The sequence below is a fragment of the Myxine glutinosa genome, chromosome 4 (assembly GCF_964187855.1).
Source record: "Myxine glutinosa chromosome 4, kmMyxGlut1.1, whole genome shotgun sequence".
In the NCBI taxonomy this organism is placed as follows: domain Eukaryota; kingdom Metazoa; phylum Chordata; class Myxini; order Myxiniformes; family Myxinidae; genus Myxine; species Myxine glutinosa.
The window spans coordinates 98132040-98158248 of NC_136264.1; the positions used below are offsets into that span (position 1 = coordinate 98132040).

Genomic DNA, 26209 nt, shown 5'->3' on the forward strand with positions numbered 1-26209 from the left:
ACCTACCAATATCTTTGCTTCTACACTCACAGCGTATCTCTTCTGTCCCGGTCTTTTTGTCCTGTTTCACAGTCTGACAGAAAAAGCACATATTCCGGCAGAATGATGGTACTGTCGACCGTGACTGCCTTTCTGCTGGTGCTGAACAGGAGGCTTCCTCTGGAATAGGAGTTGTTGATGGTCTTCCTCGTTTCTTACCTCCGGTCAGAACACGAGTGTCCATTTGACTTGTGGCTTGTTCATATCGTCCTTTATCACGTTCAATATGCTGTATATGTGTCAGCATACCGTAACAGCTCCGATGCCATAATGCTTTTCTTGACATCAGATCACCAGCGGATAAGCCTTGCAGTCTCTGATTTATGGCCACATATGTCGGATTCCTGTATGTATCTCGTTTGGTGAGATTTCGCAAAAATGTCTCATATGTATCAGTATCTGCCTGTGGTGTGCTTAAAGGCTCAAGCACTTTCCTTTTTATGTATTTCTTCCCTTGGCATAGCAAACAAAGACTGAAGTCAATGGGCTTCTTTTTAGCAGCAGGTTCCTCTGGCGTGGTCATGATGCCGGCAGTCGTTCTTCCTCCACAGTTATCCAAGAATGCAACTTCTCAAGGTCGTCTGCTGCACATCTGAAAAGAATAAAGATTGTTAAAAAGTCATCCAACACAGTTTCAGGAATAATATTTGACTAAAACTAGATGTACGGTAGCTTGATTCTTTAGATAATATTTGGGTGTGGATCTGGCAGAAGAACTCCCCTGTCCCCCCACCTCCTATCCACCCCCTCCCAATCCAATCCTAACCATTATCTAAAAATGTAAGTACCTGTGAGTAAAAGTAAATAGATTCAATACCAGGACATTTATATTTAAACCTGATATACATGAAAACCTTTTAAAGTATGGCTTTGACCTGGAGTTTGGGCAAAACTAGCTTAAAAAATGGTGGCCATCTTGAAATTATAAAGATGTAGGCCATCCAGCTGAAATTTGATTATTACCATTGTCTTCCTTGACCCCAAAAATGTGGGTAAGGACACTATTCTTGTGCTGATACCTTGATTAATAAGTGAGATATAAGGCAAAATAGGTCCGAAATGGTGGCCATCTTGAAATCCAAGATGGCCGCCATGAAGATGTCGTGAAAATTTGGCAACAGCAATTTATTTTATTTTATATGCTATTTAGAGTGATTTAAGCCTAGTTGCCAAGAATCTAGCAAAACGGTCCACAAATATACATAAGCCCATGTACTACTGGTGTTGGCTTAGCGGTTAAGGTGCCGGCTTGGAGATCCTGGGCTCAAATCCCGGTCAGATCGCTGAGTTAATGCCAGGGGGGTTGACTCAGCCTATCATCTTTCCAAGGTTGACAAATTGAGTACCAGCTCACTGGTAATTCACTGTGTGTTGCAAGAAGTGAGTAACAGAGTTGGTGGCAGGAAGGGTCTGATTTTTGCCTCTTATTTGCAATTGATAATAATATTTATTCATATAATATATGTTTATTATTTATTTATTTATAATTATTATTTATTATTTATATAATAATATTTTATTATTATTATAATACTTATATAATATATTATTATTATTATTATTATTATTATTTATTTATAATAATATTATTATATTATTAATTATTTATAATTATTGTTTATTTATTATTATATTGTTTATAATTATTATTTTATATTGTTTTATATTGTTATTTTATATTGTTTATAATTATTATTGTTTATTATTTATATAATATTTATTTATAATATATTATTGAGATAATAATATTGATAATAATATTTGCAATTTGCAATTTGCCTAATAGCGTACAGCAGGATATGCCTCCCAATGGTTTATGCCAGATGGCTGTAAAACATTGCTTCAAAAAGGGGACCATGGTGCCCAAAAAGGCCAGCCTGCTCTGTGGGGGAAAAATGGCCTCTAAAGACGGTTCCTATACGCATGTTCATTCAGGACAAGTATGAGGCAATCAAGGTGGTCAAAAAGAGAAAATGACCTTTCAAGCTCAGGCTCATTTATAAGCAGTTTGAGTAAGAGGAGGTGTAGACATGTAGACATGTGGACATCAATCTCACAGCACAAAAGCACCTCTGAAAGCATGCTTTTTAAGAATATCATGTAACATACGGAGGGGTCACAGATGACCCCCTCCCAAGACCACAAGCAACATTGTGTGGGAATCATGGTCACAGATGACCCCCTCCCAAGACCGCAAGCAACGTTGTGTCGGAATTGTGGTCACAGATGACCCCCTCCAAAGACCGCAAGCAATGTTGTGTGGGAATCATGGTCACAGACGACCCCCTCCCAAGACCGCAAGCAACGTTGTGTGGGAATCATGGTCACAGATGACCCCCTCCCAAGACCGCAAGCAATGTTGTGTGGGAATCGTGGTCAGAGATGACCCCCTCCCAAGACCGCAAGCAATGTTGTGTGGGAATCGTGGTCACAGATGACCCCCTCCCAAGAACGCAAGCAATGTTGTGTGGGAATCATGGTCACAGACGACCCCCTCCCAAGACCGCAAGCAACGTTGTGTGGGAATCATGGTCACAGATGACCCCCTCCCAAGACAGTGTGGAAGTGTAACTCAGTGTAACTTATTGATTAAAGACTGGTAACGATTTCGTAAATGGATGCCAAGAATGTGCACGCACATGGTAATCTCTTGTCCACCTGGTCACAGCCCCTGGCTGGAGCACCCCCTATCGTTTGGTAAACGGAACTCACAGCAGGAGGGGAGCGAGCTGATGCCAGGACTTGGTGCATGCATGACCTCGGGGCATTAGCGGAGAAAGGATTAACATTCAGCGCACAGGGGATTAACTCCAGTTTGTCCATATAAATCCGAGCAAACGTTGAGTCAAGGAGACTTGTGACCAGAAGCTCTGACCGACGGAACGGACGAGCACTCATCATCAGACCCTCTGCCCGACGGGAGTGGCGGAGGAACATCGGCCGAACGAGAAGGACCATGCGAAAAGAGTTAACCTGGTCCATTGAATTAAGCGGTATTATTTGGTAATGGAATGAAGTGAATAACCAGTTAATAAACCAGACCTTTTGTAAAACCTGTGTCCGGTCATTGGAGTCTTGAGTCTCAGCAACCAATTCCCTGACAATTTGGAGGCACCGCTGACATCAATTGTACACAAACAAGTCTTTAAAAGGTGAGTGTGTCTTGTTTTTGTCCAATATGATTTACGAACTTGGAAATAATTTTGTACATACATGGGGGAGGAGGTGGTCTGGGGCTTCCTTGCGCACCGATGCCGCGACATAGGATAAAGAATGGTACTTCGATAAACGATTGTAGCTATTATTCGTGTTTTTCTAAATGATTTCTGTAAATACGTATTTTTTGCGCTGTCTAAATAAAATGCACCAGGTCGGCGCTGGCCATTAAGGGCCTTGCTGTGACCTGGGAGCAAACGGAGCATGTGTGCACCATGCGACCGTTTGCTTCCAAGTCGTGTAAGGCCGGTACACTCGTTTACACACCCGTACACGTGTAAAGTAGTTTTTTTTTTTTGCACTTGTTCAAAGCACGCGACTTGCTCGGCGTGCGACAGGGAGCCGGGAAATGGAATTATATTTATATATATATATTTTTACCTCATTCCAATTTATGGTATTGCGACAAAACGGCTTATATCTTTGGAACGACTGGTCGGATTTAGACAAATTAAACGGAATTGTGTAGGACGAAAGCCGTGGGTCCAAAGTAAAAAAAAAAAAAAAAAAAAAAAAAAAAAAAAGGGGTGGAGGAGAGAAAAATTTTTTTTTCAGTTTTCCCGCCATGTCTAAAACTCGTTCGATCAACAAATAAATTCATGACAGACAACCCCACCTCATGCCGGTCCAGAATTATTGTGAAAGATGGCGATTGGATGAAAATTGCATACCAACACTCCCTCACTGTCCCTCATTGTCCCTCATGTCCATTCCGGCACCCTGTCTCTTGCTCCCGCTCCTTCTCCCTCCCCTCCCTCTAGTTCCCATAGGCGGACGTTTTGTGAGAAGCAAAGCGTTTTGCAGGAAGCTTCCAGGAAGCTTCCAGGAAGCAAAGCCAGGGCTGTTGCTTTTTGTGTATTTTCTCTGCGCCCCATACTCGCAGATTTGGTTGGTACAAATATTTTATTGAAAGGTGAAAGATGCTTTTGTGGAAGAGCAATGGCAGACCACCCATTGTCACCACTTTCATGAGCTCAGAGAAATAAAAAATTCCAAATTCCACTCTGATGGCTCAGTGGAAATCGGCAGCAGAGTGGGAATCGGCAGACAATGGAACAGCTAGCGACGAGTGTTTGTGAGTAACAACCACCCTCTGGTCGAGGCTCATAGGAGGGGTGATGCTTACTGATTCGGCACGCTTACAATAGATATTAATGGCGAAGGTTGTGGTTGGTTCGATTTTGCGAAATGGACGTTCTTTGAACGGGTTAAATGAGAATTTTCATATTGGATGATAAAGCAACGAAGAGTTTTGTGGGATTATGGGGTCATATCGCGACATCATGGGAAAGCTGGTGTAAATGGTGGGATGTCAGAGGTAATGGTGTGGTTTAATGTTCACACTGTTTTGGAAAATAATGCTCGATGCAACATGATCCTAAAAAGAACCCATCCCTACATCTAAGGATCAGGAAGGGAAGGAATGGAAAATTTGAAGTATTAAAGTTACGGAACTCAAAATGTCTGGGTTTGGATGTAGTCATTAAAGGATTGAGTCATTCATTGGTTTGATGATGGTCCTAATATTTTGATAAATGTTTGATAATGGTCCTGGTAATTTTAGTCCTAGGAATAATATTGCTAGTGGTTTGTCTGAAGATTTTAATGGGATTTTAATAGGATTTTAATGGGATTTTAATGGGATTTAATGGGATTTTAATGGGATAAATTGGGAACATTCAAATGTTGGGTTGTGCTAACGTTTCCACAACGTCGCTACAACGTTTCACTTTCGTTGTTGCAACGTTTTGCTCCAACGTTTTGGGAACATTCAAATGTTGTGTTTTGCTAACGTTTCCACAACGTCGCTACAACGTTTCACTTTCGTTGTTGCAACGTTTTGCTCCAACGTTTTGGGAACATTCAAATGTTGTGTTTTGCTGACGTTTCCACAACGTCGCTACAACGTTTCACTTTCGTTGTTGCAACGTTTTGCTCCAACGTTTTGGGAACATTCAAATGGTGTGTTTTGCTGACGTTTCCACAACGTCGCTACAACGTTTCACTTTCGTTGTTGCAACGTTTTGCTCCAACGTTTTGGGAACATTCAAATGTTGTGTTTTGCTGACGTTTCCACAACGTCGCTACAACGTTTCACTTTCGTTGTTGCAACGTTTTGCTCCAACGTTTTGGGAACATTCAAATGGTGTGTTTTGCTGACGTTTCCACAACGTCGCTACAACATTTCACTTTCGTTGTTGCAACGTTTTGCTCCAACGTTTTGGGAACATTCAAATGTTGTGTTTTGCTGACGTTTCCACAACGTCGCTACAACGTTTCACTTTCGTTGTTGCAACGTTTTGCTCCAACGTTTTGGGAACATTCAAATGTTGTGTTGTGCTAACGTTTCCACAACGTCGCTACAACGTTTCACTTTCGTTGTTGCAACGTTTTGCTCCAACGTTTTGGGAACATTCAAATGTTGTGTTTTGCTAACGTTTCCACAACGTCGCTACAACGTTTCACTTTCGTTGTTGCAACGTTTTGCTCCAACGTTTTGGGAACATTCAAATGTTGTGTTTTGCTGACGTTTCCACAACGTCGCTACAACGTTTCACTTTCGTTGTTGCAACGTTTTGCTCCAACGTTTTGGGAACATTCAAATGGTGTGTTTTGCTGACGTTTCCACAACGTCGCTACAACGTTTCACTTTCGTTGTTGCAACGTTTTGCTCCAACGTTTTGGGAACATTCAAATGTTGTGTTTTGCTGACGTTTCCACAACGTCGCTACAACGTTTCACTTTCGTTGTTGCAACGTTTTGCTCCAACGTTTTGGGGACACTCAAATGTTAAGTAAATCGGATAAGAATTCACGAGTTATTTAATTATTAGCGATTAATGAAGTACTTATTTAATTAATTACATTTCTTATTAAATTACAGTAATTACATTACAGTAATTACCTGAGGTAATTACAGTAATTACAGTTCCGGTAATTACAGTAATTACAGTAATCATTACAGTAATTGCAGTAATCTTATTACAGTAATTACATTACATTAACTCAGGCACCTTTTGAGTAAGGAAGCTGATATTTGGACATGACACTGACCAAGTGATGTGGCTGTCAAGGAAAATTTTGATTTATTGATTAATCATTTAATAAATTAACTCGTTGATTTATAAATGACTTATTTAATTAAAAGTCCTCAGAGATACATCTTCGGATGAAATACTTGCAGATTGGTTATGCTATGAGCCAATTGATTAAGGAAAATATTTTGTGATGGCCATATTGGCAATTTCGTGGCCATATTCGTGGCAACTCAGTTAGTGCCACTGCACCTTTAAAATGCATCCCTGCGTTCATTTTTCGATCGATTGAGTTGAAATTTTGAACAATCGGATCTGGACTGTCGTTGTTAACGACTCTAGCACGCACTCGTCCAATCAGGATGGAGCGGTATGGTCCCCGGATCATCACTGCCCGCAGTTTTTAATTAATTTTACTTTTTCTCTTGGTCATATAATTTTGAAGACATGCATGTCATGATAGAGGAAATGTTTGTTCTGTAAAACGGAATAAATGTTGTTTATTTGTGTGGGTGTGTATTTTTGTGTATTTTGGATATATTTTCACGACTAATTCCAGTTATCGTCCTGCAAAATGTCTGCTCGTTCTTTTTCCTTTGAGTCGTAAATTCCTGTTGAATTCTCATTAAAATGCGGAATTAAGTACGCTGTGTGATGATGGAGATCCTTGATGACGAATCAGGAATAGTGAATGAGCAAACAAATATCACGGATGGTACACCGGATAAGGAAAATGTAGATGAAACCCCTTTTGCTCAGGTGCTGTGCAGCGCTGCACAAAGATCCATATGAGCGGGGCCTGGGTGCTGTGTAATTAGTACACAAAGAACCAATTACTAGGGTGCTGAATAAACACAAAGATCCATTTTTTGAGCTGGTTCGCCCGGTGCTGTGATTTATTCAAAGAACCAAATTTTGTAAGAATTAAGATATGATTTTTCGACATTATAAATACTTTAATATATGTAACGATTTTTGTAACGATCGTCCTGCAAAAGGTCTGCTCGTTCTTTTTCCTTTGAGTCGTAAAATCCTGTTGAATTCTCATTAAAATGCGGAATTAAGTACGCTGTCTGATGATGGAGATCCTTGATGCGAATCAGGAAAAGTGAATGAGCGGACAAAATTTGGGAGAGGTCTTACACACGGGTTTATCTATTATTCGTGTTTTTTTTTTGTTTTTTTTCTCTAGCGATCTGTAAATAATGCATGTGTATGGAAGAAGTTGAATGATATGATTGGATATTCTTCACACTTATGGAAGAAGTTGAATGATATGATTGGATATTCTTGACAATCATGGAAGAAGTTGAATGATATGATTGGATATTCTTTACACTTATGGAAGAAGTTGAATGATATGATTGGATATTCTTGACAATTATGGAAGAAGTTGAATGATATGATTGGATATTCTTCACACTTATGGAAGAAGTTGAATGATATGATTGGATATTCTTGACAATCATGGAAGAAGTTGAATGATATGATTGGATATTCTTCACACTTATGGAAGAAGTTGAATGATATGATTGGATATTCTTCACACTTATGGAAGAAGTTGAATAATATGATTGGATATTCTTGACAATCATGGAAGAAGTTGAATGATATGATTGGATATTCTTCACACTTATGGAAGAAGTTGAATGATATGATTGGATATTCTTCACACTTATGGAAGAAGTTGAATGATATGATTGGATATTCTTGACAATCATGGAAGAAGTTGAATGATATGATTGGATATTCTTCACACTTATGGAAGAAGTTGAATGATATTGTTACAGACACGACTTTGATGTTATGGTGGGCCGAGCGGAATGGCCGCCGTGTCCGCACAAGTTACCCGATTATACTCGAACCTTGGCCGAGCCGCGCTACGCTAGATCAATGAAGGAAAAGGACACAACGGCTGGGATTAAAATGACACGACACCAGGGATACGGTTCTCAAGACCTCCGGAGGAGGTTATAATATGGCGGAAGGTTAGATTACAGGAATGAGAGGGACAGCATAGAAAGATAGGCACTTAGACACACTTATCTTATTCCCGACAGACCACAGATAAACAGGACAAAACTGACTCACACGGGGATTGATGGCAAGGAAAGCGGGCAGTCGATGGCTCAAGATGCACTCTTGGCTCAAGGACAGAATCGACCCGGTCCGGTCCAAAGATACGGGGAGGTATCGTCGCGCTGGGGGTGGCGTCCTTTGCTCTCCGTAGTTCAGGCGCATCTGACCTCACATCCGGTTAGTCGTCGCGTATATCCGGCGGGGAGTGACACGCCCTCGGCTCGTTAGCTCCGCCCCAGATGGAATCGGCCCGTTGCTTCTCATTGGGTGCGGGGGGGTTACCGGCTCCGCCCTTGACGAGGGGCCGACAGGCAGCCCCTTCGTGGTAACCCCGTCGGCGCACATGGGTAATGGCGGCTAACCGAGCCGGAGTGAGGACGCACACTCCCCGCGCGCGCCGCCCCCCTCTGTTGTTGTAGTTGTTGTTGTAGTTGTTGTTGTTGTTGTTGCATGGGGAAGATGGGAGGAGGTATGGGGAGGTCCTAAACTCACTATTGGTGCCATACAATCACATTCTGGTGCAACGAAGAGTCAGAATTAATGGAAACGAGTCCTTAACTGACATAGACTAAGAATAACTAGCAAGATGTCCGAAAGTTGTCTACGTGAGATGCGGTGGACCTGGGCACGACATTTAAGGGGGGAAAAAGGGGAAGGTCGGTTCTACAGAGTGTTATTTACAGGCAATGGGACTAGGGAATGGGGGATTGGGGATAGTTGGGGAGTATTGGGGAAATAGGGGAATATTTACAAGCGGATATGGAGGCCAAATGCCATATCCGCAACATTGAACCCTTCTCTACCCTCGGGGCGTCCCGACCCGATAAATTTTTACCTACTTTAGTGTGGCACTCAGATGTAGTTCCCTCTACTATTAACTCTACCCTGAGTGCGACAGTTTTACAGATGTTCACAAATGAGTAAATATGTCCCCCTGCGACGTTGCACCCTTCTCCTCACAGAAACACACCCACAGGATAACCGAATCACGGAAAGAATTCGCAAACTAAACATACAGCCGGTAGGGAGCATTATTTACAAGACTACGCTGATATTTACACTACGATCCAGGACCTGTTTTTGGAGGAACACATGCAGATGTTATGCATAGAGAGAGCACGCATGCCAGCATCGATACACCAACCCACGAGTGCTCTGTGGCCTTACGGCCTTTAATAATGTGCAGAGCACCCCTTCCAAGCACCAAAAGCACCACCCCATCACACAGTCAGCACCATCCGGTGCACCAATAAAGTGTCTATAAATCACGGTGTGGTGTCGCAGCCGGCCGATGGTCTGCCGCTGGTCTTGCCTTCGTGTGGTGCACTTGGCCTTCTTGCCTCTTTCAAAAAATAAAGAAAGGCGCCAACCGCGTCCATTTCTTTATTGTGGCCGTCAGGGGGCCAACTATAAGTGGTTCACCTGTATGGCATAGGTGCCACGTTGACCCATAGGTCCATCCACGGGTGGTGCTTGGCCGCATAAGAACTGCGGTCCATGGTGGGTGGCCACAAACATTGCGGTCCATATGGTGTATCGATCCAGGCAGCAAGCAGCGAAAGTGCAGGCCCACAACTGCGAAGCCAGCACCTCTCTCTCCTCTCTCTCTGCCCCAAAGCCAGATCCTCGGAGGTGGGAGACAAAAGAAGAAGACAAGTGAGTAAGGTGGTAAGGGCGCAAAAGTGCACACAACACAAGGTAATGCACACTAGGGGCACATGGGAACCAGGTGAGACAGGTACGTTCCTACCGTACGCTCCCCCCCCCCCCACCAGGTAACCTACATGGCCCCTCCCTTACCCCTTACTGTATCCACAAAACACAACACTACCCATAAACATCTATTTTACTAATCAACAAACGTCCCTACTGTCTTCCCCGTTCCTCCCATAAACCAAATTCGTCTTCTCTCCCTCCTAACCAATCAAATTTGCTATTTCCAACTCTCATCAAAATTTGCCATCTTCAACTGAACATCAAAATTTGCCATTACCAATTCATCATCAGTCCCTCCTAAGGAGGGAGAGATGGAATCACCCCAATGTCTCATCCACGTCGTGATGCGTCTCACAAATCCACAGCAATCTCATTTCCTGCAACAAAACAAAGAAAACACAGGTGTGGAGTCATCATCACCACAGGTAAGTGGCTGCGTATGGTGCGACAGGTTCATCAATCCTAACTATTTCCTAAATGACTTTAACAACTTTACATTACCCGGGGTCTTTCTCCTGCCAAACCATTGGCCCTCTTACACTATGGGTTCTAAAAACCAATTCCCATTGGCCAAACTGTGGTGCTTTTCAATTTGGGGTCTCACTCCCCCGATTCATCTCCCGGTGCCCTCGCACAATTTCCGGGCTGTGACGTGTACCTCTCCCAGCGGGTCTACCCACTTGCACACCTCCACCACTGCAGTTGCCTCCGAGCTTACCTGCTCCTTACCCTAACCTAACTACCTGGGGAAGGCCCTCTGGCGCTCTCCCCACTCAGTGCCCTCTCTGGCACTGGGCTGCCCGATCCACACCCGGGATCCTCAGGCACCCACTCACAACTACCGGCTCCCAGAGCCCACCTGCGGCCTCACCTGGCCGACATCCTCACAGTGGTGGAGTGCCCAACCAACTACACACACTAACAGGCTACACGCCCAGCCATTTCCACAACACTAATGCACCCATCCACAATACCATTCTGTCACCCGCACCACAAATGCCAATATCCAACCACAATTTACCTATACCCTCTACCTAACACTTACACTACCCGCCCCGGGTACTCGTGAAAGGGGTCCACTCTTCCCCCATCCACACCTTCGCACCATGCACACCACTCCGTACCACTTACTCCAACTCTCTCCACACACCTGTACCTGCACACCTGTGCTCTCACACCTGGTGCCACCTGCACCCTTCTCTCCCCAAGCGCATTCGCGCTGATCCACAACACTCACTACTCATACACTGCTCCACACACCTGTCCAGCTCTCACACCTGTTCAATTCTCAACCACACGGCATCATCTCAGCTAACTACTCCCTTCTGAAACTTGCGCTTCCCAGTCGCCCCTTTAAACTATTGCGCTCCCTCGTCATTATCATCCATACTAATCTACCTGCGTCCCCACTACAGGTATCAGTCACTAACTAACCTTAACGTTACCTAATGTCATCTTCTAGGGCCCTATCAATATAACCTAACCCACCCGGGCTAGTTTTCACTGCCATCAACCCCTTAAGCTATTGCTCCTTTGCCCCCACATGGGAAGGGCGGCAGGGATGCCAGCCTTACCCACCGGGCCCATCGCTCACTACCAATTTTGCACATCAAATTTCCACAAATCAAAAATTTGCCAATCACTACTCATCATCTGCCAATCACTACTGCCAATCCTTTGCCAATCATCAAATTTTGTTTTTCTCTAATTTTGGGGCCAAAACACTAACCTCATCACACAGTCTACTCACTAATGCCTCTCGGTGCGCCAATTCACTTCTAAAGCTCGGCTTTGTAAAGCCAAGCCATGAATGCGGGTTGTTCTGTGCCAGCGGCTGGATACGTCCCGCACTCGGGGCAGGGACGGGGGCTTACCCGGGCCGAGATCCCACGCACCATCTCGGCACGGAGCCATCCCATGGCTCGATCTCGACCTGCCGGAATGCCGCAACAAAAAGTGGTCGCCATGACGACCCTTCCTATCCAGCCGCCCGCTCCGCCTAGTGGAGCACGGACGCGGCCGTTCAAAGCGAGGCCCAGCACGCACCGAGGGCCCGATTCGGCTAAAAGTCGACCTAACCGCTGCTCCGTTTAACGTCGATGCTTCACCTGCATGCTTACACCCCGCAGCCCGTTCCTTGCTCACACATCCAGCCGTCTCCATGCTCCTCGTACCTCTCCTTACACACCTCGGTACCCTCATTCCACTCACAGCCTTGGTCACACACCTGACCACCGAACACTTTGGCACACATTCGTTGGTAGCACACCTCACCAACACACCTCTTCGCACCCCCTCCTCGGTCACCTCCTCTGTGACAATCACAGGTGTGCTCTCATTCGCACACCCAACCACGTGCCTCACTACCAATTCCAGCGTGCATTCCCACTCACGCTCTACCATTCCAGGTGTGCATCCTTTCTCACCTGTCACAACCAACTCACGCTCCTTGTCACTCTCACTACTCTCACCACCACTCTTGACAGCGCACTCACCCTTACTCTCGACAGCGCACTCTTTCCTCATGCACCTGTCCGTCACACACCTTTCTCGCGCACACTCTCCCGTTACACCCTCTGTAACACTCACCACAGGTGTGCATTCTTCCTTGCCTTTGACAGCGCACTCTTTCCCCATGCACCTGTCCGTCACACACCTTTCTCGCGCACACTCTCCCGTTACACCCTCCGCAACACTCACCACACCGCGCTTCCATGTGCTCCCTCGCACACGCGCTACGACCGACTCACTCTCGCCAGCACCCTCACTCCTTGGCACGCACTTTTTCCTCACACACCCCAAAGTCGGACTTTCTCGCACACCTCCTTTTTCGCACACCAGACCTGTCGCACTCTTCACCAACGGCCTCTCACGAACACCCGGGTCCATCTCGACCCCCAAGCTTCTTAAATCCCCTGGCGCATCATACGCACGACCATATTGGTCACCACTTACACCGGGTCCTCTTCCTCTTCGCTTCTCCTCCATCACCTGCGAATCCCTCATCCGGTTAATGAGCACATCATCACGATCCGAACACAGACTTTAGACCAATTCTTTTACTTCCTCCTTTATCTCTTTCTTATCCTCTCTCCGTCGCTTCTTAATTTCGCTCACCCCTTCTTCCACTTCTTCTAATTTCTGCTTCACCTCCTTCATCTCTTCGTGCGCCCCTTTAAGTTCTTCCTCTAACTCCACTTTATTTTTTTCTATGTGCTCCCGCACCTCCCGCTCTTTAACCTCCATCACTTCTACCACCTTGTCCATTTTCCTCGTCAGGGCCTCATGTACCGTCTGACACTCTTTTTTAATTACCCCTACGTCCTTTTTCATCTCCTTCTGTGTCGATTTTAAACCCTCTATTACCGCTGTGTTCTTCTTTACCTGGTCCCCCAACTCCTTTTGTCCCACTGTCAGTTGTTCTACTCCCAGCGTCAACTCCTCTATACCCCCTTGCAATTTTACAGTCCCCTTTCTCACCTCCTTCTCCATGCGCTCCTTACAGTGCCTCACCTCCTCGCGCACTCCTCCGACCTCCTCACTCACTCCTCTTCTGATCTCCTCTCCCATCACTTGCATCTCCTGCCCAGATGCCACCCTCATCTGCTCCATTTCCTCCCTGTGAGCATCCAGTTTGGTTTCTACCCCCATTCTGACCCCCTCTATCTGCTGCCCCATTTGTTTAACTTCCCTTTCCGCTTGGTCCCTCATGTCCCTCAATTTGCCTTCCATACTGTTTTCTAACCCCTCTAACCCCTTTTTCATCCCTTCCATTTGATTCTCCTGAACGGCCATTCTGTTTTCTACCCCCATTAACCCCTCCTGTATTTCCCCTAATCTATTGTATAATCCCTCTATTCTACTCCCTAACCCATGTTTCACCCCTTCTATCCCATTGTCTAACCCCTCTAATTTCTTGTCTAATCCCTCACCGGTACCCCTCGCTTCGTCCCTCATTACCCCCATTTGGTTTCCCATTACCCCCAATTGGCCCTCCAATCGCTCACTCTGAGCCCTCATTTCCTCCCTCATTTGCTCGCTATTCTGGGCCATAAGGGCCTTCATTTGTATGAAAAAAAGGTCCAAATTTACCAGCGGCGCTACCACGGTCGCGGGCGTGGGCGCCGTGGCCATGTGCGAGGCACTATTTCGCGCGTCTGCTACCCTCGCTGCTTCGCTCTCCTCACGTCCCTCAATTTGGTCCTGGATCGACCCTGCCTCACTCCCTACTACCGGAACCCAGCCGTCTTGGTCTGCCATAGCGCGACTTTCAAAATTCGGGTTTTTATATTTTGTAAAACACAATCAAATTTCGCTGTTATAATTTCGAGCGCGTAAAACGCGCTCCGGATCGAATTCTACTTCCCAACACCAAAATGTTACCCTAATGGTACACTTGGTGTTCCAAAATTTGGGCAAAATGAATTTATTCCCAGGTCCGAATCCGACACTCCTGACACCAATTGTTACAGACACGACTTTGATGTTATGGTGGGCCGAGCGGAATGGCCGCCGTGTCCACACAAGTTACCCGATTATACTCGAACCTTGGCCGAGCCGCGCTACGCTAGATCAATGAAGGAAAAGGACACAACGGCTGGGATTAAAATGACACGACACCAGGGATACGGTTCTCAAGACCTCCGGAGGAGGTTATAATATGGCGGAAGGTTAGATTACAGGAATGAGAGGGACAGCATAGAAAGATAGGCACTTAGACACACTTATCTTATTCCCGACAGACCACAGATAAACAGGACAAAACTGACTCACACGGGGATTGATGGCAAGGAAAGCGGGCAGTCGATGGCTCAAGGTGCACTCTTGGCTCAAGGACAGAATCGACCCGGTCCGGTCCAAAGATGCGGGGAGGTATCGTCGCGCTGGGGGTGGCGTCCTTTGCTCTCCGTAGTTCAGGCGCATCTGACCTCACATCCGGTTAGTCGTCGCGTATATCCGGCGGGGAGTGACACGCCCTCGGCTCGTTAGCTCCGCCCCAGATGGAATCGGCCCGTTGCTTCTCATTGGGTGCGGGGGGGTTACCGGCTCCGCCCTTGACGAGGGGCCGACAGGCAGCCCCTTCGTGGTAACCCCGTCGGCGCACATGGGTAATGGCGGCTAACCGAGCCGGAGTGAGGACGCACACTCCCCGCGCGCGCCGCCCCCCTCTGTTGTTGTAGTTGTTGTTGTAGTTGTTGTTGTTGTTGTTGTTGCATGGGGAAGATGGGAGGAGGTATGGGGAGGTCCTAAACTCACTATTGGTGCCATACAATCACATTCTGGTGCAACGAAGAGTCAGAATTAATGGAAACGAGTCCTTAACTGACATAGACTAAGAATAACTAGCAAGATGTCCGAAAGTTGTCTACGTGAGATGCGGTGGACCTGGGCACGACATTTAATGGGGGAAAAAGGGGAAGGTCGGTTCTACAGAGTGTTATTTACAGGCAATGGGACTAGGGAATGGGGGATTGGGGATAGTTGGGGAGTATTGGGGAAATAGGGGAATATTTACAAGCGGATATGGAGGCCAAATGCCATATCCGCAACAATATGATTGGATATTCTTGACAATCATGGAAGAAGTTGAATGATATGATTGGATATTCTTCACACTTATGGAAGAAGTTGAATGATATGATTGGATATTCTTCACACTTATGGAAGAAGTTGAATAAGATGATTGGATATTCTTGACAATCATGGAAGAAGTTGAATGATATGATTGGATATTCTTCACACTTATGGAAGAAGTTGAATGATATGATTGGATATTCTTCACACTTATGGAAGAAGTTGAATGATATGATTGGATATTCTTGACAATCATGGAAGAAGTTGAATGATATGATTGGATATTCTTCACACTTATGGAAGAAGTTGAATGATATGATTGGATATTCTTCACACTTATGGAAGAAGTTGAATAATATGATTGGATATTCTTGACAATCATGGAAGAAGTTGAATGATATGATTGGATATTCTTCACACTTATGGAAGAAGTTGAATGATATGATTGGATATTCTTCACACTTATGGAAGAAGTTGAATGATATGATTGGATATTCTTGACAATCATGGAAGAAGTTGAATGATATGATTGGATATTCTTCACACTTATGGAAGAAGTTGAATGATATGATTGGATATTCTTGACAATTATGGAAGAAGTTGAATGATATGATTGGATATTCTTCACACTTATGGAAGAAGTTGAATGATATGATTGGATATTCTTGACAATCATGGAAGAAGTTGAATGATATGATTGGATATTCTTCACACTTATGGAAGAAGTTGAATGATATGATTGGATATTCTTCACACTTATGGAAGAAGTTGAATAATATGATTGGATATTCTTGACAATCATGGAAGAAGTTGAATGATATGATTGGATATTCTTCACACTTATGGAAGAAGTTGAATGATATGATTGGATATTCTTGATTGATTGAATCTAATTGATTGAATTTAATTGAATAAATTTAACTGAATAAATTGAACTGAATAAATTGAATTGAATATATTGATTGTTTGACTGATGAAAATGCGGTCTCAAGAAAGAAGCTTTGATATCTTTGCGAGATATTATCAATGTGGAGACAACCTGGGAAAATTGAGCAAGGTGGTGAGTTTATATACAGATATATATGTGCGGTTACCATTGTGTGATTTCCCCGTCAACAGAGCGGACACCTGAGGATTCACCCATTTCATACTGACCCTCCGGCTCATATGCAAATACTGATCTGTGAGATTGGATTGTGCAAAAGCCACAGCTGAGGGAGACTCTCTGGAAATCACCGTGTGAACAGGTGGAGAGATCCTTCCTGGAGGTACGAGTGAAGCTTTAGAGGAACCTGGAACAAGCTACAACACATCCAACGCTACTTTGATAAAAGGCAGAATGGGAAATGGAGCCTGCAAGAATACACAAGGACAACCAGAGATTCCACAAAAAGGTACTTGTACACATCATATGTACGACCGCTATGGTGCCGAAGCTATAAGGCAGGTCGAGAATTGGTATTTGTGGACAAAGGGACATGATGAGGAGTTTCCAAGAGATGGTACATTTGAGCGAAGTCGATTGGAAAGATTGGAACAAAGATTGAAAGCCAGGAAGAGACAGAATCTAACGGTAGACTGGCTTGCATTCCATCTTTGGGATGGTGAATCCAGACAACGGGAACAGCAAGAACGGATAACGGATCTAGAACTTAAAATAAAAAGGATACAGGATACAGTGGAGGAGACAAATGCACAACTGCCCTCGAAATTAGGAATGAAAGTGACAGTTGTCCCATCTGATTTCCAGTTGTCTCCCCAAAAAGGACGGTACAGAGAATTTTTTTGTGTTTCAGGAGATAACGAGAGATTGCAGTGGCAACTCAGGGATGTAGAGATGCAGCCCAGCAATACAAGTGCACAGGTGCACAGATCAGACAATGACAGAAACCGGTGTTTCAAGTGTGGAAAGATGGGACATTGGAGAAGAAGATGTCCGTATGTCAACAGGAAGACAAGTTAATAGGGTAAACCAAGATCAAGGGTACCAGTGCTGACCGATACCTCAGACAATGATTAGGCCTTCATTGCGACAAATCCCAAATGACGATTGGCCTCAACAAATTAGATTACTGGACAAACATGAATAACTGTCGATGATTCTTGGGTCTGAAAAGTTTTCGGAGCAAGAATTATTCATTTTTTTCTTTTGCTTGTAAGCAAATTAGTAATTAATTGATCACATGCCGAAATTGGATCTTTTATGTTGGGCACACAATTTTAAATTTACAAAGTTGGAACAATTGCTTTGCAAATTTTTGAAACCAAGTGACAAGGGTCACATGATGATCAGGTGGGAATTTCGGACTATTGTTTCGCATGATTGATAAGTCAGTGGTCGACTGACATGTAAATGGGTGTGTAGTCAAATTTGGATAAATTATTGTGGGAACTGAAAGGGTAATTTCAATGTGACATCATAGGGGTTTTCTAAGAATAAACTTTTTGGTCCATTTGTGTATTAGCATTTCTAAAATTGAAGGACAAATTTTATGAAATTGAAATAAAATTGACACCCATCTTGATCTGTAAATAATAGTTCCAACGCAAACAAATACGCATAATGCATGTGTGTGTGTATTTTTGTGTGTCAATGTTAGTGTTTTTTATTGTTTTGTGTATCAATCTTACAAGATTGTTGACACCGACAGTGTGCCTGTCTGGAAATGGATAGTTTTATGTGGATGGGATTGAATATGCAGAGAATCCATAAAATAAAATAGAAATATAATTTGATTATGAACATTATCTCTTTTGTCAAGGGAGATGGAATATAAAGATTTGATGTGCTGGGTTATGAGCAGCCATTAATTAATAGTAAAATTGTGAGTAATTTGGGGATTCCATTTTTGATAGAATTTATATGAGAATAACAGCTATTTATGGATATGAGCTTCATAAAAAGAAATGAGGGAGTACAAAATTAGCCAAATTTGGGAGAGGTCTTACACTGACTTCCCAGAATACTCTGCTCACGGATTTATATATATATATATATATATATATATATATATATATATATATATATATATATATATCTATCTATAATTCCAGCAATCTCTGTGTGTATGTTTGTATGTTTGTATGTTTGTATGTTTGTATGTATGTTTGTCTGTGACCGCTGTTTCTCGACAACTACCGGTCCGATATACTTGAAACTTGCCAGGTATATTGCTGGGGACCCGAGGATGTGCCTTTTCAAGGTTTGAAATTAATCGGACAAGCAGTTACCGAGCTATGTCCAAAAAACGATTCAACCAATCAGAGAGCAGCGAGCTATCACGTGTGCCGAACGTGGCAAACAGACTCTGCCTCGGACAGCACATTTGAGAGCGTATTCATTTATTTCACGTTTGCAAACTATGTTGGCGCTATGTTGGCGTTAAACTATGTTTTAAATCTAATAAAAACTAATTTGCGATTCATCGTAACTGCGATATACGACCTTCCGGAGCTCCCGTGAGAGCGTGCGCCATTACGGATAGTAATTCAATTAAAAACATAAAAACATTGTCCCAATTCAGTCAGAGCGAAGGGCGTTGTTTTAAGCGAAGAGCGTTTTATTTTTCCCCTTAAATTCAGTCGCCGGACGGTGAAAGCTTTTTTTTGGGGGCAGCTACTGGCAGCGACGTACGGCCAATCACAGGACACGTTGTTGTGTCGACGTGCCGTGTTGTTTTCCCTCGCGGTTTGGAATGTTTTTCCTTTTCATTTCTTTTCTCTTCCTTACGGAAGTACGGGCATTTCCTTAAATTTGCGATTCTTTCGCTTTCCTGCGCGTTTGGGCATGCTATGGCGATTTCTTTACCAAACTCCGAAGCCTTTCGCTTTGGACCAAACCATTTCATGTAAATAGAGGGGGGGGATTGTCACCGTACTCGCAAGCCGTTCGCTTTGGACCAAACCATTTCATGTAAATAGAGGGGGGGGGGGGGATATAATTTTAGATATAGATATAGTACGGGCATGCCCGAGTATATATAAACTTGAATTTTATCAGCATATAAATTGTGCTGTATGTATGGATGTGTATTAGGCATAGATGATATGGGAAAATAGTAAAGAAAATCTTGCTGATTTGAACTATTGTGAGTTTTAAAACGGAATGCATTGTGAATCTTAAACCAAGGGGCAGACATGAACGCGCTGTTACGTTATTTATACTCAGAACGCGATGTCACGTGTACCTGCAACATATTTGTTAAACTCGCACACCTATATTGGCATACTGGTGTCAGTAGTACTCACTGGGTGCATAGAAATGGATGAGCAACAGTTAAGGGGGTTTAAAATAAAAACACTTACTTGGATATTTTCTACAAAAGTATGGGTTTCAATAAGTGGTAGCTGTACACATGGGATTCATCAAATTAAGTTTTGGAGTTCAAACAAAGTCACTGGTTAACAGATGGGAATGGATAGTAAATAAATTCTTCGATGCTGGGTAAATGAAGTGAGATATTACAAAGACTTATTAGAGCTATTGTTCTTCCTTGCAGCAGTGGGAGAAAATTTAGATCCAACATAATGAATCTATAAATGAATGTGATAGGGATAATATCCTCAATTTGTACTAATTATTTGATTGTGGGTAAAGGAATTAATTTATCGTAGTGGATTGTTAACAAGCAGCCTGAAATGTCCTGAGAGTGTGCATCCATGTAATCAGAAATCCCAGATTTGTTTTTTACAAACAACATTTTGGTAGAGGTCTTATGTAGATGAATACTTGCTTGGTAGATAAAAACGGTACTGCATGTTGGCAGCCACTTCGGTGGCCATTTAGGCCGAACAAATAGGGAGAAACTGTAATTGAATATGTAATTTACAGATGAGTATTTGGGAAGTAAAAAGGGAATTTATTGATTTGGGAGACATTTTTCGAAGGTTTATTAAAGTGTTGCAATATGACATTTGGCAAGGAAAATTATTGGATGGGAAAATTAGATCTGTTTATAAAATGAGTTTGTTGACCCATTGAAGTTAATTCTTTGAATTGTTGTTTAATTAGCATTTTGAGTTCAAATTGGAAATAGTTTGGTAGAGCTTTGGTTAAAACCTTTGGTTGCAGTGTTTTGGAACAAATTGATAAACCGTAGGAGGTTGATAAGAATAGAAACAAATATGGACCTAAAATAGAAAGATTGTTATGATGATATGAATAATACCGAGATTAAAAGAATGAATCAAGTGATGTTGCAAATGAATAGTGAATACAGTAGAATTTAGATAATGGCATAATGACAATGTTATGAGTTGTGTCAATTACAATATCAGTGAACTCATATCACCACGAGTGACACACTGTTAGGGGAAAAAAAAAGAGGGAAAAGAAAAAGTGGAGAGGAATTATGGTAATAATACGTTATGCTTAATTTGTTGGTTTGGGAAAATTGTTGTTGGGAATTAGGTATTCCCGTTTGTGATTGTAATCATATACAATTTATTTTCTTAGAGTAGTGCTAAAATACCTGCATGAGTTAATTTTTGAACTATATTAACCTGAAAGCAATTGTGGATGCTATTCTTAGTTTAGTAATAAAATACATACCTGATTGAATATTATTTGTGTGACGCATATAAATGAATATAACTTTTTGAATGTGTTAAGGAAAAACAACAAATTGTTGAATGTGAAACTGTCGGAAGATATACATGATTATGCTGATTTCATGGTAAGATGTACCCTATCTGATTCAGTGTGTGCGGAAAGCAGATTCAGATGTGACTGAGCATAAGGATAAGACGAGATCACATTTTGAAGGGAGTGCTAACGGAATTGGGAAGAAGTTCGAGAAAGAAAATTTGTGGCTAAAAATGAAGTTAATCATGGCATACACCCTCTTTCTCAAAGAATGATGAAGACATTCTCCCGTGTAACTTGGAGATGAATGCTTACCTTCACCAAGGAAATTTATGTGACCATTTGTCTGCTGGATCACACTGCAACATATGAAAGAAAGGCGATCACTTACTCTTGTTCGAAGGCTTCGAACATTCATCACATCAGAAGTTGCAGGACAACGACATTTTACCTGCAACCTCTGTGAAATGCGGGGACATATGTTATTACTTCACCAACGTCCGGGGAACCAGCATGGAGCTGCAAACCAATGGCTGTGCCTTTTCACAACAGCTGTGCGCGATTCTGCGGGCCACTCCTGGTATGGACCATGGATGACCTGAACACCATGGTCCCAACATCATTGTGGATGCATCCGGCATCCCTGTTCCACATCTTGCTGGCCAATCAACGTCACACCAAAACTTGCTGCCCACTCACAATGAGGGAGGAGGCAAGTCGACTACAACTGGGTGAAGGCCTTGTTCAGGAATTACAATGGTTTACAAAAAAAAGTGGCAAGAATGCTACAAGGAGAGCAGGGTCAGTCTATGACTCCACAATGTTACCACAACAGCGAAATCCTACACGAAGTAGTGCAGGAGCTATGAAGACATTAGGAGAAAATGTTTTATACCTGAATTCAAACACAAGTGATCAGCCCTTCCTTTCAAACAAAATCAACATTTGTGTGGAGGCAAACGTTTTTGCCAGATGGTGCAGATGCTTTACAAAACTTGAAAATGAAGTGAAATTGTTGTATCTTGGTGATGGTGAAGTGTTGTTTTGAAAATATATTTGTGATGCAAATGCAATAGATTGAACAATATGGAAGGAGTCAATGACCAACGAAATGTTTTGTGATTCTTGCAGGATGACGGTGTATGCCTAAGGGAATTTGATTACCAAAGTTATGATTATTTACTTATACTCGTAATGATGTTTACTTGCAGTGATTGATTATTTACTTATACTTGTAATGATGTTTACTTGTAGTGATTGACTGTTTACTTATATTGATGTTTAGATTAATGGTTAATATAAACAAAAACAAAAAGATGAGGGAATTGTGGAAGTGTAACTCAGTGTAACTTATTGATTAAAGACTGGTAACGATTTCGTAAATGGATGCCAAGAATGTGCACGCACATGGTAATCTCTTGTCCACCTGGTCACAGCCCCTGGCTGGAGCACCCCCCTATCGTTTGGTAAACGGAACTCACAGCAGGAGGGGAGCGAGCTGATGCCAGGACTTGGTGCATGCATGACCTCGGGGCATTAGCGGAGAAAGGATTAACATTCAGCGGACAGGGGATTAACTCCAGTTTGTCCATATAAATCCGAGCAAACGTTGAGTCAAGGAGACTTGTGACCAGAAGCTCTGACCGACGGAACGGACGAGCACTCATCATCAGACCCTCTGCCCGACGGGAGTGGCGGAGGAACATCGGCCGAACGAGAAGGACCATGCGAAAAGAGTTAACCTGGTCCATTGAATTAAGCGGTATTATTTGGTAATGGAATGAAGTGAATAACCAGTTAATAAACCAGACCTTTTGTAAAACCTGTGTCCGGTCATTGGAGTCTTGAGTCTCAGCAACCAATTCCCTGACAACAGCAAGCAATGTTGTGTGGGAATCGTGGTCACAGAAGACCCCCTCCCAAGAACGCAAGCAACGTTGTGTGGGAATCGTGGTCAGAGATGATCCCCTCCCAAGACCGCAAGCAATGTTGTGTGGGAATCATGGTCACAGACGACCCCCTCCCAAGACCGCAAGCAACGTTGTGTGGGAATCATGGTCACAGATGACCCCCTCCCAAGACCGCAAGCAATGTTGTGTGGGAATCGTGGTCACAGATGACCCCCTCCCAAGAACGCAAGCAACGTTGTGTGGGAATCGTGGTCAGAGATGACCCCCTCCCAAGACCGCAAGCAATGTTGTGTGGCAATCGTACATGCCGAGGTCATTCTCCTCGAACATGGCCGTCGAAGGCTGATTTTGACATGTAACACCGCAAGTCGAGTTTGTGCATGATGTAGCAAGCGTGTCTACCCATGTTCGTTATCAGGATTACAATGAACCCAATTTAATCCTCCAGGGACTACCAATCACCGAAACATTTTCGCAGGATGGATAGCAGGCAGATACACACAGGACTTAGGGGGGAAATAAAAACTTAGCACAAGACAGCACAAACGAAAATTGCGGACACAATGAACGAGACTCTAGAGAGTTCATGCGACACATTAACCCATGCAGTCTTGAGAAACTGAGAAACAAGGACATGTATGAGTTCTGCAAGCGGCAAATTTGATTGGTTGTGATGTGATGACCTAAAAAGCAGTAATATTTTCTCAAAATACTGCTGAACAGTACTTAGACAAATGAACAGCTTTTCACTTCATGGGGTGATAAATAGCTACACTTTACAGACAGTGAAACTCAAACCCCCGAAGGGACCATGTACACTAAAACCGGACGAGATAGAAAATGATTAGGCAGGCATGAAACTGCCACGTCTCCAAAGTAGCAGCGGCGAGCGAACAGCAGGATATGCCTTGAGTTTTGCCAGCCACGCATACGACAGGAGAGCATCTCTCCTTCAGACTGTCTCACTCTGTGCTTCTCAGACTCAGCAGCGAGAGAGCACGCCACCTCATGCACCTCTTGCACCCCTGAAGGGATCCACGACATCCCTCCTTCCCGATCATGGGCTGCCTCACACCTCGTGACAGCATCGCGATCCAATCAGTAGAGTCGATCCTGACCCTATTGGTGCCGTGGACATTGAGTAGTGCAGTCCAATTGTGTGCCTCCTTTCTCGTTGCTAATCAAGAGTACTGAAGGTTAAAAACCGTCTTGCAGTGGCAGACAAAAAACAGGACGACTGTCCCTATCCACATGTCCTTAATACAAGGAGAAAAGTCCTATACTCTATGGGAATAAAAACGGTGGTCTATATCTCAATTCAAATAATGACCCGACCTTCCACACTATATGCGCAAGGTGGGTGAAGGGAATAAATTGGGGAGAAAATATTGCAGAAAAATAATGGAAGAGGGATGGACAAGGAAAAAAGATGCAGGATGTTAGGAGAAGATAGCTGTAAAAGGCAAGGTGGGAAGGTGGAGGTGTGGAAGCATGCGAGATGGGGGAAGGAGGGCAAGGCGGGGGAGACTAAAATCACGCCGATGGCAATAATGTTGTGTATTTGCTCCTGTGTGAAATAAATTGAGATATTTCTCAAATAAATATTATTAATACAATGGATTAATATTTAATAAGGATTCCCCTTTTGGGAAAAGTAGGTGAAAGATACTCTCTGTTCCCTCCAGAACACCCCCCCCCCCCCCCCCAACCACCCTGTATGACCTCATTGGTCCTGATCACATGTTCCTGAATGTCTGCATCAAAAGTCCCTCTGATTGATGGTTGTTAGCACTGTACATTCAATGAAATGAAAGAGGAGGATATATATATATATATATATATATATATAGAAGGGTGACAGCTCGTCCCACCTTTCATGCCAGGGGCATTTGCCCCACCTTACTCTGAGCAAGAAAGAGCAGGAATACAAAGCCCTCTTTATCATTCATTTGTGCTTTTGGGTGGAATGGATATATTCATGGGGTTCCAAAGATGATTGCTCTCTTAAGGTTTTGGGTAAAGCAAAATAAAAACCAAAGGTTGTCCTCGGACGCACATTGAGAGAAGCCCGGGAGTCTTCCGGTATGCGATGATCATATTTCCCTGTCAATAACCCACAGGCTAGTGGGGACCACGTGATGGCCCCGATGCCTGCACCAGGAAGTAAACAACCCTTTTCTCATTACCCAGGCAAGACTCGGTTCAAAAGGTACAATAAAGATTTAAATCAGTGCCATGAATACAAAAGAATCCCTTCATCAAGTTTACATTTTCAGTGTGCTTCTTTCCCTGATATCGTTTCTATTTTTCTTTCAACATGGCAGTCAGGCAAGTGTGACCTCACCGATTTTGTGGTAAAGTTCAGGCAGCTGCAACTCGACTTTGTCTCGATGGAATAGGTTGTACTCTGCTTGCTCGCACACAGGCGGGATCAGGCTGAACTGCTGTGCAACTGAGTAGGCCTCCTGCAAACAGCCAAGAAATCAAATCTGGGCACGTACGCACCACCTTGTGTGGCACACATCTGAGGAGGGAAGCGTTGCCGAGGACGGGACCTGCATTATGGAGTACAATTGAGGAAGTTATTTACAAAAAGAAAAAGTTGATGTGTGACAAACAAGTGTAAATATTTAACAATTTTTATCTAAGTACATCTGATGTGTTTTCTTCTCTCCTTCCCTTTGCCTCAGATGGATTGGCTCTAACAGAAGGCACGGCCTATAAACTCAACCTTTCCATCAACAAATGTAATAAAAGCAAATTATGGTCCGAAGCATGAAACCAAGAAGCTCCTCTGTATTCACCATGTCTTCCAAGAAAGACTGAATTATAAATCCACAACTAACGCAAAACAAGTCAGACTCTCCAGGGATGACTTTTCAACTTGAATGCAGCCAGTTCTGTCGGATCTCGGAAGTATAATAGTCTAGTAGGAAGACTAGGTCCCCCTGCACCCCCCGGAGATATACTTCTAATCAGTGTTTCTAGATTGGAAAAAATGTGTAGAAAATGACTAGCTATGGCCCCAAGCTGAAAAACTGCGTTGTCTGTGATCGG

At 43.4% G+C, this 26209-nt stretch overlaps 1 protein-coding gene across 1 annotated transcript in view; it reads right to left on the bottom strand.

Moving 5' to 3' along the window:
* The window catches only part of LOC144891630 (voltage-gated potassium channel subunit beta-2-like), a 42988-nt gene that overhangs the window by 11251 nt on the left and 5528 nt on the right, over positions 1-26209 (bottom strand). Inside the window, 3 exon segments of the mRNA XM_078775280.1 lie at positions 25209-25303; positions 25497-25617; positions 25805-25870. Of these exon segments, the coding sequence (XP_078631406.1) occupies positions 25209-25303; positions 25497-25617; positions 25805-25870 (282 nt within the window).